The sequence below is a fragment of the Mesoplodon bidens genome (assembly GCF_964165515.1).
Source record: "Mesoplodon bidens genome assembly, chromosome: 4".
NCBI classification, from domain to species: Eukaryota; Metazoa; Chordata; class Mammalia; order Artiodactyla; family Ziphiidae; genus Mesoplodon; species Mesoplodon bidens.
This window is the reverse complement of record NC_138160.1, coordinates 33,444,366-33,455,937: the sequence shown is the minus strand read 5'-3', so window position 1 is coordinate 33,455,937 and position 11,572 is coordinate 33,444,366. Positions and strand designations below refer to the sequence as shown.

General features: G+C 42.4%; 1 protein-coding gene across 1 annotated transcript in view; it reads left to right on the top strand.

The window, feature by feature from the left end:
* Positions 1 to 2,894: 2,894 nt before the first annotated feature.
* C9 (complement C9) overlaps positions 2,895 to 11,572 on the top strand; it is a 52,138-nt gene continuing 43,460 nt past the window's right edge. Inside the window, exon 1 of the mRNA XM_081231266.1 lies at positions 2,895 to 3,012. Within this exon, the coding sequence (XP_081087392.1) occupies positions 2,936 to 3,012 (77 nt within the window). The 5' untranslated portion in view covers positions 2,895 to 2,935. The remainder of the gene's footprint in view (positions 3,013 to 11,572) is intronic.

Below are 11,572 nucleotides of genomic sequence, written 5' to 3'. Positions count from 1 at the left end.
TTTTATAGTTTCATGTTGTTTCACATTACATAATTAGAATGGTAACAACAGAACTGATGGACAAGCCTGAGATTCACCAAGTTCAAATTCCAGCTACTCACCACTTGGGGTGGGTGATGCTGGACAAACGATGTCATCTCAGTGCACCTCAGTTTCCTCAACTGTAAAATGGGTTATCTTGAGGATTACATGAGATTACGCATATATAACCTAGCATATTACAGAAATTCCATAAATATTTATTCATTCTGTTCTTTGGAAGCCATTAAGTATTACACAAATTAAAAATGTTATCATTTTCACTTCTGTAGTCTTCATTTCCCTGAAATAAACACAAACCTCATTTCAAAACGTGTCCTGTACGTGATAGATGTTAAGGGCAAAGAAGAGTTAAAAGTGCTACAAAAGGGCTTCCCTGGTGGCGCAGTGGTTGAGAGTCCGCCTGCCGATGCAGGGGACACGGGTTCGTGCCCCGGTCTGGGAAGATCCCACATGCCGCAGAGCGGCTGGGCCCGTGAGCCATGGCTGCTGAGCCTGCGCATCCGGAGCCTGTGCTCTGCAAGGGGAGAGGCCACAACAGTGAGAGGCCCGCCTACCGCAAAAAAAAAAAAAAAAAAAAAGTGCTACAAAAATGTAAGACATACTATATTTTTATAATAATTATTGTTATAGTATATTATTATTATACTTTACTGCTTCCATTACTTTGCTACATTACATTTTGCCTGAGCCATGGAGAAAAAAATAAATATAACTTCTACGGAGCAATTCAACATTCAAACCAGTCAGCTAAGAAACCGCCCTATACTCCATTCCCAGCCTCCAGTGAGTCAGTCTCCAAGGAGAGAGGTGATTTTTCAATCTTCAGTTACATCTGATTGTGAAGTCAATTATCATGAAGTCTAATCAATTAGCATTAAGTCTCATTAGCATAAAGCAACATTGTACCCTGCCTGCTTCCAAGTCCTTCTTTCCATACATATCCTGGCAGGGTTCAGAGAGGCCATGTAAGAGAGGGGGTTCAACATTCCTCCATTATATCTGACAGATTCCTACCGTATCTGGATACAGCTCACTTGTCATTTGCAAAGATTCCCAAGAAGTGTCTTGTTGCATAGATTTATTCATCAATGTAGTTATAAGTGTCGCCGCACACATTCGAATCACCTTATTACCTGGCAACTCTGCACGACCTACATATCGACCATGAAAATTGTCTACACAGCAGACTCAGGAACTGATGAAATTAGTCCCATTAGAGAGCTCTAGCCCTGCATAAAAAAAGAAAAAGAGGGCCTCCCTGGTGGCGCAGTGGTTGAGAGTCCGCCTGCCGATGCAGGGGATACGGGTTCGTGCCCCGGTCTGGGAGGATCCCATATGCCGTGGAGCGGCTGGGCCCGTGAGCCATGGCCGTTGAGCCTGCGCATCCGGAGCCTGTGCTCCGCAACGGGAGAGGCCACAACAGTGAGAGGCCCGCATACCGCAAAAAGAAAAAAAAAAAAAAAAAAAAAGAAAAAGAGGGCTTCCCTGGTGGCGCAGTGGTTGGGGGGTCTGCCTGCCAATGCAGGGGACGTGGGTTCATGCCCCGGTCCGGGAAGATCCCACATGCCGCGGAGCGGCTGGGCCCGTGAGCCATGGCCGCTGAGCCTGCGCGTCCGGAGCCTGTGCTCCACAGCGGGAGAGGCCACAACAGTGAGAGGCCCGCGTACCGCCAAAAAAAAAAAAAAGAGGGGGCAAGAAAGGGTGATAAGACTAGGGAATTTTACTCTAGGTAAGACCATGGAAAAGATCAAAAGGTAGGCAGTACTGGAAAAACTAGCTCTATATCTGTTATCTCCTCAACCCTACCCTCTGTTTTGCTGGTCTTTGTATGTGCTAATCGTTGAAAATTGCCTATTTTTGATTGATGAATACTTATGAAGTCCCCTTAAGTGTTAGCGAATTTTAAAAAATCAATAACATACCGCATCTCATGTGTTTTTTCTCAAGGTAGTCATTTGAATTCTCGATCCTGACCACACATTCGAATGACCCAGCAAGCTTTAAAAAATACTGATGCAGGGCCCCATCCCAGATCAATAATTAGTATCAGGTGGGAGTGGGCAGGCACCAGTGTTTTTTCACAAGTCCCCAAGTCATTCTATTGTGCAACCAGTGTTTTAAAAACTGCTGTGATGTCCCCATTTTACAGTAATTCCAAAATATCCTGCCCTTTCCACAAGTCCTGAAGAACATAAAAGTGAGGGGAAAAAAATTCTTTCCGATGGGTTAGAGCAAATTCTTCCATCTCAGACTCTATCTTGCTGACAGGTGTGTTTCTGAGATAAAGAGACCGTATCCTTCTGGAAGATATTGGAAAGGCCTTAGGGAGGGTACCTGGATTCTTCCAAATGACCCACTATACCTGTTACAAAAAGCCAGGTTTGTAAATGTATTTTACACTTTGCCCATGTGGAAATAAGCCACAGAGCTCATACTCAGATTGGAACATCTAGGTCTGTGCCTCCATTTCTGGTCGGTGCAATTCTTTTACTAACTTTGAGTTTCTGCCTCTATAAGAATCATCCACAGACCTTTTTTTCCCCAAATTACACAGTCCCTTATCACCCCTTCCAGAATCTCCCAAAATGAAAACCACTGGAGTTTTCTGTTTGCTTGTTTTTTTTTTTTTCAACACAGTACTGCCGCTAATCTCAGCCGTCAAGCATTCACAGGCCCCTTGCCTGAATATACAATTGAAAAGTATATTCTTGGCCAAAACAGTAAGCCCAAATTATGAAATGACTCTCCTCTGATTGGACTTTGGCACCCAGGAAACCCAATCTGACAAAAGTCCTAAGCAAAAACAAACACTAACTGTTCCCCAGTCCTTTGCAAATAAATGTCTTCCGGGAACCATCTGGCCATTCCACTCGGAGCTGCCTAGCTAGAGCAGATGTCTACCAGCCGGAGGTTCACCTTTGCAATATGCATTTTAGAAATAAGTCTCCTGAGAGCGGGGCCCACTCCCAGGTGAGTCACTTTTTCCTTTGTCTCTGGAATTTCCCTGTAGGCTTCGATATTTCAGAGTTTGCTTTAGTAGCAGAGCAGCAAAGCAGGTAAAACATTTTCACGCACATCGAGACATAGAGTCCCAGAATTTAAACTTTGAAAAAGGGTGAGAAAAAGCCTGAGTGTGTCTTTCAGAGTCTTCTGAGGATACCTGCTGTTGTTTCCAGGGATTTCTTTTAAACAAGGTATTCAAGTGTGAAGGCTGAGATAGTCTTCAAATACTGGACTTAGGAAACAAAGTTGGTTTTTACTAGAGTATAATAAACCTGGGTATATCAGTATCTAAGGTCTGAGAAGTTTAAATTTAAGGCAATAAATCTTCCTCTCACTCTGCCTCAGTGTCTAACACTCTTTTAGCTATTGGTTACATCCTCCTTTTCCCCACATCAGGCAAAGGTTAAGCATTTTGTTTCTCCTCCGTGACATCCCAAGTTGTATCCAGAGGCACACATTTTGTCCTTAGGTTTAGGGTGGTATTTTCTTCCATTCAAGAAGAATCACCATGGTGCAGACCTGTTGGCCAGGCTTCCAGGAAAGACACTTTCTCTTCTCATGCTCTGATCCTAATTGGGAACATGAAGCCCACGCCAAGCCCATCCAGGAAATAAACCAACCAGACAAGATGTGCTCACTGACTGTCTACACTGTACCCAGAGTGGCTGGAGAACACACAGTCCTGTGTCATCTGATACAGCATGATCTCATCCGGTGATGGTATTAAAATATTCTGGCCTTTGACAATATAGCTGGGGGAAATTATCTACCCAAACACTGTCCCTCTGCCTGATGTGACTGTGACCTGTATCCAACTTCCCTTTGGTCATTTGACTCTCGGTTTCACCAAATTCTGTTTTGGACGCTAATGTCCATCTCAAGCACATTTTTGCCAGCCTCCCAGCTGCAGTGGAGGCTGCCATTCCACCTGGATCCCATCAGGCACGTGGTTTGCTCACAGGGTTGCCTCTTCTAAGAGGGGCACACAGAGACACTCTTCGGACCAGCCAGGGCTTGGGTGAAGTGCTCCGCCAGGGTTTCCTTCATCCCGTTGCTTCCTCTTCCCACATTATTTAAGAAGCATTGTTCTATTCAGAAAATATTTGCATTTACTGGGCATCAAGTACAAAGGGGATTTGGGAAGGCAGTTACTACAAGTGGCTTTAGCCCTCTTGTACTTACCCTGACCCTTTCTTAAGTTAAAAAAGTAATTTAAACAACCCGCATTCCTGGATTGTGACTCCTGCTCATCAGAAAATGAGAGGCCATGAGGAAGGCTTCCGCTGCTTTGAAGTTTGGACCCCCTGGGTCCTGGCCACACTCATCTGTTTCAGGGAGGACCAGGAAGCCCCCTTGGCTGCCCCCCAGCTCTGAGCAGCTGCACCTCTGGCTGGGATTTGGTTGCAATCACTCTCACTGCCATGCCCTCGGGAGTTTGGTAGGGTTGTCCCGCTCCAAACACTCTGTTCTCTGCCCTTTGATACAGCGTTGAGGTCAGAGTGTTCAGACCAGCCATGAAGCAAGACACACAGTTCAGCCAAAGAACTGAGGTTTGCAAATGATTTTAAGATACAGATTTGATCAGGATGAAGCATTCCTCTGGAACCAGCCTTCTCAAGCTCAGGTTGAGGTGCCAATACTTACTTACCAACTGTATAAATCTGGGCAACCTCTACGAACTGTTACTCAACATCTCTGTACCTTGGTTTCTTCATCTGTAAGATGGTGATTGTATTCATTTCCTAGTACCACAAACTGGGTGTCTTCAAAGAACGGAAATTTTTTGTCTCACAGTTCTGGAGGCTACAAGTCTGAAATCAAGGTGTCAGCAGGGCCATGCTCGCTCTGAAATTCTGGGGGGGATCCTTCCTAGCTTCTGGTGGTGGCCAGCAATCTTTCACATTCCTAGGCTTGCAGCTACATCATTCTGATCTCTGCTTCTGTTATCACATGGCCATGCTCACATCCTCTCCTGTCTGTGCATGTCTGTCTGGCTCCAGATTTCCCCTTTTCAGAAGGACACCAGTCATACTGGATTACGGTCCACCGTAATGAGCTCATTTTAACTTGATGACCTCTGTAAAGACCCTCTTTCCAAATAAAGTCACAAACTGAGGTACAGGGTAGAGAACTTCAACATATCTTTTTGAGAGAACACAATTCAGCCCATAACAGTGACAACCATAGTCCCTACCTAATAAGGTTCTACGTGAACATTAAATCTTTATACATGTTATACACTTACAACATCTGCGCCTGGCACGCTGTAAGAACTCAATAAATGTGAAGTATTCCTTAAAATAATAACCTTGCTATTCCTTTCACTTTGATATGCTTTCTGGTTTAGGAGAGGAGGGGATGGAATTACAGCTAGCCTTCATGGGAGAGCACATGGCCGCAAACATTGTATCTTAAGCCATTGCTACAGTGAGCTATTGCAACTGCTGAACAATTGGGGATTTCCAACAATCACCTGTTTGCAAACACAAGCATGCCCATGAGACTAGGTCATGAGGGGACATCATCTCTTACGTCTCTCAAGGTAGAGTAGAAATGTGAAAAAACAAAAACAAAAACAAACCCTGTACAAGTAGAATAGCAGTTTATAATATAGGTTCCAGAGTCAGGCAGTTGGGTTTGAGTTTGAGGTCCACAATTTACTAGCTGTGTGACCCTAAGCAAATTCCTTAACTTCTCTAAACCTGTTCCTAGCACCTGCACAATAGGAAGAAAAATGTGACCTGCTGTGAAATCCCCGAGATAATAAATGCAATGTGCTTAGCACAGTGACAGGCAAGCTGGCTGTGAGTATAGCTATCCTTAGTTTCTTCCTTTTCATTTGTAAATAACAGAATATTTACCTGGTTCAAGAGTCAAAAAATATAACAAGTATACATTGAGAAGTCTTGATTTCCTACTCCTAGCTTTTCATGAGATTTGTGTTATATGTAAAGTACTTAGATCACTCCCTGTCTCCCACCTCACACTTTCCCCACAGGGAATCACCTTTATTAATTCCCTGTATCTTTCCAGTATGTCTTTATGTGGATTAAAGCATGGAGCTAACTATAATCTTACTCTTCCCCTTTCTTTCATAAAAGGTATCATAACATATATACTATCTTGTACTTTGCTTTTCTTCTTTTTACTTTGCAATATATCCTTGAGACCTTCCTGTATCAGTAGAAAAAAGGAACTTCCTCCTTCTCCTCACAAATGATTAATTTTCCATTTTCTGGATATACAGTTCAGATAACCTCTTTTATTAATGAACATTTGGGTTGTTTCCAGTTTTGTATTATAAGCCATGTTGCAATGGATATCCTTATTCACATATCATTTTGCAAATGGATAATTGTACCTGAGGATTAATTCCAAGAAGTGATATAACTGGATCAAAAGGTATCGGCTTCAAGCTTCTGCTGAAATTTCCCCACAGTCCCGTGGGTGGGTATTATTTTACACTTTCACCAGTAGAGTGTAAAAGTGCTTGTTTCCCCAAAGCTTTGCCAATGGGAGCTCTAGGCCAACAGCTTGATATTTGCCAATCTCATAGGTGAAAAATGGTATCTTTGAATAGTTTTAATTTGCCTTTCTCTTAATCAGGTTACACATCTTGTCATAGGTTTAAAGGCTATATGTATTTTGGGGGGCAGTGAACTATCTATATTCTTTGTCCATTTTCCTATTGAGTCTCTTGTCTTTCACTTAGAGATTTCTATGATGACTTAGTGTATTCGTCCTTTTTCTCTGGTATGAATTACAAACATCTTTCCCAGTTTGTCATTCATCTTTTGGCTGCATATGTGGGTGTTTATAGTTGTCATAGTTATTTTATTCTTCATCTTTCTAATAGTTAAGGAATTCTAGACTGGGAGTTAGAAATCCAGAGAGTGCTGAGTAGGTCACCTCTGGAGAGAAACTGCCTGGGCTTGAATCCCAACTCTGCCACCAAGTAGCTGCTGTGTAACCCAAGAGAAATTACTCACCATTTCTGTGGCTTAGTTTCTCATCTTTCAAGAATGATAATACTAGTAGAAGATATCTCATAGCGCTGATGTAAAAAGTTAAATGAGATAATGAATATAAAAGTTTAGAAGAGAACCTGACATAAACTAAGCACTCAGAAATGTTAGAAATTATCATTCAATTTATTTTAATTAAACTTAACAATCAGGAAAAATACCCAAACACTCATTAAAGTTGGGAATAACTATTAAATTGAAAATGTCCAGGGAATTCCCTGGCTGTCCCATGGTTAGGACTCCATGCTTTCACTGCGGAGGGCATGGGGCTTGATCCCTGGTTGGGAAACTAAGATCCCACAAGCCGCATGGTGTGGCCAAAAAAAAAAAAAAAAAGCAGAATTGAAAATATCCAAAATGTCAGTGTTTTTCTCCTTCTTTGGTTGTATCTGTGTTCTTAATATCCATATTTAATATAAGTTAACGGATATTTGTTTATGAATTATTATTGGCCAAGTATGGTCTTTTTTATTCACCCGTTTAATACAGGAAATATTTATTGTTTGCAACGTGGGCTGGACATTGCTTCGGGAGCTGTAGTGTAATACAGAGCATGTTATTACCAAAGGTCTCTGCCCTCAGTGAGCTTACAGACTAGTGGGCAATATCAACAAGTAAATGGCAATTGCAATTCATCCAAGTTCTCTGAGTGAGGCCTTACAAGTTCTCTGAGTGAGGCCTGTGATGCTAAGGGCAACACGCTCCCCTGAGCCTAACCACTCACTTGTACACTGGCTTCATCTGCTCCAGCCTCATCAAGGACTTTGCTCTTTTAATTCCGCCCCCTCTCCTGCATTATCAGTATCTCCCTTTGTACAAAATCATTCCCATCAGCTTGCAGACATGTTGTAACATTTCCTTTAAATGTTGGCTCAGTCCTCAGACTTATTCAACACACCCACTCACTTCCAGCCTCACGGTATGAAATATTGCTTAATTTCTGACATCTCTCAAATTTATATCTATGATGCTGATCTCTTTCCTGAGCCCAGTGTCCAACTACTCAGTCAGCATCTCTTCTTGAAAATGTAACAAGCATCCCAAACTTAACATGTCCAGAACATACTTATTGATTTCTCTGCCCATCCTCATCCAACCTGCACTACTACTCATCAAGCTACTCACGTAAAAACCTGGGAACCATACTTGACTCCTCTATTCATGTCATTTCCACATGCAATGTGGCAGTGTAGGTCCTGTTGGCCTTACCTCGAAAACGTGTCCCAAATCTACCCACTTCTCCCTGTCTCCACTGTGACCATTTTAGCCCAAATCACTATCCTTTCTGCCCTGCATCCACTCTTGTCCACTCCCCAATAGTCAATTCTCCACCCCAAAACCAGGGAAAGCTTTTGAAAATGTAAATCTGAGTGTTACTGTTGCTCTCATATTCCTCTAAGGATTCCCATCAAGCTCCGAATCAAATCCAAATTCCTCACCACAGCCCACAAGGCATGAGCTGCTCCTGCCTGTTCCTCCAGATGCACCTCATTCTCCTTTGTGGTCACTCTGCTCTGTTGCTGTGCCTCCAACATGCCACCTCAGGGCCTTTGCACTTACTTTTCCCTAGCTTACAACACTCTTCTCCCAGACCCTCGCATAGATTCTCTCTGATTTCATTCAGGTACCTAATCAAACACCACCTCCCTGTTCTGGTCATTTTTTACTGTGTAACAAATCATAAAATAGTAGCTTAAAACAAGACCAATTATTTCTTTGGTTCTTGAAGCGGCGGGTTGGCTGGGCTCAGTTGGTCAGTTGTCATGGGTCTCTCACATGCAGGCAGATGGTGGCTGTGGCTGAGGTCATCATGACAACTTCTTCACTCATGTCTGTCACCTGGGCTGGGAAGACCCAAACAGCTGGGGGACTAGAGCAATTGAGTCTCCCTAGGAATCTCTCGTGTGTGTGTGTGTGTGTGTGTGTGTGTGTGCTCTCCAAATGGTGGACTCAGGATAGCTAGCTTCATACGTAGTGGTGAAAGGCTCCCAGAGTAAGTGTCCTTAGGTAAACCAGCATGGGCTTCTCTAACATAGACTTAAAAGGCATGCAGGCTCTCTTTCACTGCATTCTACTCCTCAAAAGCATTAACAAAGACCCACCAGCCTCAAAAGCGGGACGCATAGACCCCATCTTTGATGAGCCTAATTTCAAAGAATTTGTGAACATGTTTGTAAAGCACCACACCTGCTCTGAGAGGGTCCTCTCACCACGCTCTATAAGAAACTCCCAGCCCTGTGGGGCTCCAGCGCAGCCTTATGGCATTTTTTGTCCTCTTACCCTGGTTTATTTTCCTTCACAGCTCACATGTCTTAACTGATACTGCATGTTGTATTTTCTAGTATACTCTTTTATTGTATCTCACCCACTGGAACACAGGCTCCATGACGGTCAGGATGTCGTCTTGTGGCCCCAGTTACCAGAACAATTCGTGACATAGAGCAGACCCTCCATAAATGTTACTGAATGTTGGCTCATTGGAAGCACATGAGAGAAGCTCTTGACTAAGACTTGGGAAAACAGAAAAGTCCTGAAATTTTAGAGTGTTGGCCACTGCTGTTATATTATCTCTTCACCTTGATGAATTGCAGGAACTAAACAAACTGGCAGATCCATGGGTTAAGGATGCTGTCCTAATTAGCTTACATTTCTCCACTCAAAGGAGCCACATTGTCTTATTTATTGACAAAAAGATTCCTTCCTACAGCAGGTGTTTTCCTGTCTGGGCCCCCCACCAAGTGTCCTGGGGTGTGAACTGCTCCTGAGGTTTTCTTTTTCTAAAGTTGGAAACCTCTCTTCATGGCAGGGAGATGGGACCAGGTGTACATCAATGGCTCTTCATTCAATGCATTTCTGGCCCAGAGTTAGACCTCCTGCCATGTTGATGTACATCACTTTGATCTAGGAAATGACTTTCAAGCTGAGATTGAAACACTTGGAAATAGGCTTTACTTGATAAACACATTTCATCTACGAATCCAGAAAGTGCTTTACAAATACTTCTCCGCTCAGCCTAATAGCTCAGCAGGGTGAAAGGCAGGTGGTAAGCATTGTACATACACAGTCTTTGAGCTACAAAAGATTGTCTGTCTAGTGAGTCAAAGGGGCTGGGGAGGGGGTACTGGGCTCAGAAGGAGCTATCCAAGATCACTCATCCTCTTTCTTAATATTTATGGAATGCATTCATTTCAATAACATATTCCCCTTGCATAATCTATTATTTCCTCTTAATAATTCCCTCAAGTCCTGCCTTTATTTTGCCTCTAAATATCCAGGTACCTGGTGCAGTGAAAGAAAAGCATCCAGGTGTTCCCACAATTTTCAATTTATTTTTGCCTAATTTGACAAGATTTAAGTGTAAGCTTCAAAAATATATCCAGGCAAGAGCCAGATTGTCCAATTGCTGTGCTTTACCTGGAGCTGCTATATTTTAAAAAGTGTTCTTAAATAAAAATATAAATACATTCTTTAAAAATATATTCTGCTATATTTTAAATATATTCTTATTAACTTAATGTGTTTCCAAATGTCTACAAATCATCAGACTATTACATCCAGCAATTATTGAATAAGCCATGACCCTTTAGATTATTTCAAAGAGGATTTGAGTTGGTTGGGGGGTGGGGGGAAAGGCAGCACAGGAGAGAGAGCAAAATCGCAGTGAAATAGGAGTGGAGAGATATAGATTCTAAGCCCAGTTTTGCAACTAACTGTCCAAATTTGAATAATTAGCATAATTCTCTGTTTTTAGTTTCCCACCTATAAAGTATAACACCTACAAAATTTACCCTCAGTGGTAGAATAAACGTTTAATGAGAAAATGAGCTTTGGAAATTATCTAGTAAAACTAGTAGAAAACATAGGTATTGCTTAATCGAAAAACTTTTATGAGTGTTATGGGCTGAATTGTGTCCCTCCAAAACTTAAATGTTGAAATTCCAAACCCCAGACTTCAGAATGTGACTGTATTGGGGGTCATTAGGGCAGGCCCTAATCCAATACAACTGGTGTCTTTGAAAGAAGAGTAACTTTGAACACAGACATGTACTGAGGAAAGACCAAATGAAGACACAGGAAGAAGATTGTCATCTGCAAGTCAAGAAGAGAGGCCTCAGAAGGGATCAACCCCACAGACACCTTGATCTCAGACTTCTAGCCTTCAGAATTGTGAGAAAATAAATTTCTATTGTTTAAGCCTGTGATGCCTTGTTACGGCAGTCCTAGCAAATGAAAGAATACACTGAGCATGATATCTAGTGGGGTGTAAGTCCCACTCTGAGGGCAAGGGTGGGATCCGTGCAGACCTTCCCACAGGACCAGGTTGGATCATTCAGGAAATGAATCTAAATCACAATCTAGGAGGGCAATAAAAGATCAAAGGCAAAGTTCTGGTGCTCTATTCTAAGTCCAAGGTGTGAGTCAAATATGTAAAAAAAAAAAAAAAAAAGAGTCCTGAAGTTAGAAGGAAGGGAATTAGTGTGCACATTGTTAATATGGGGCTA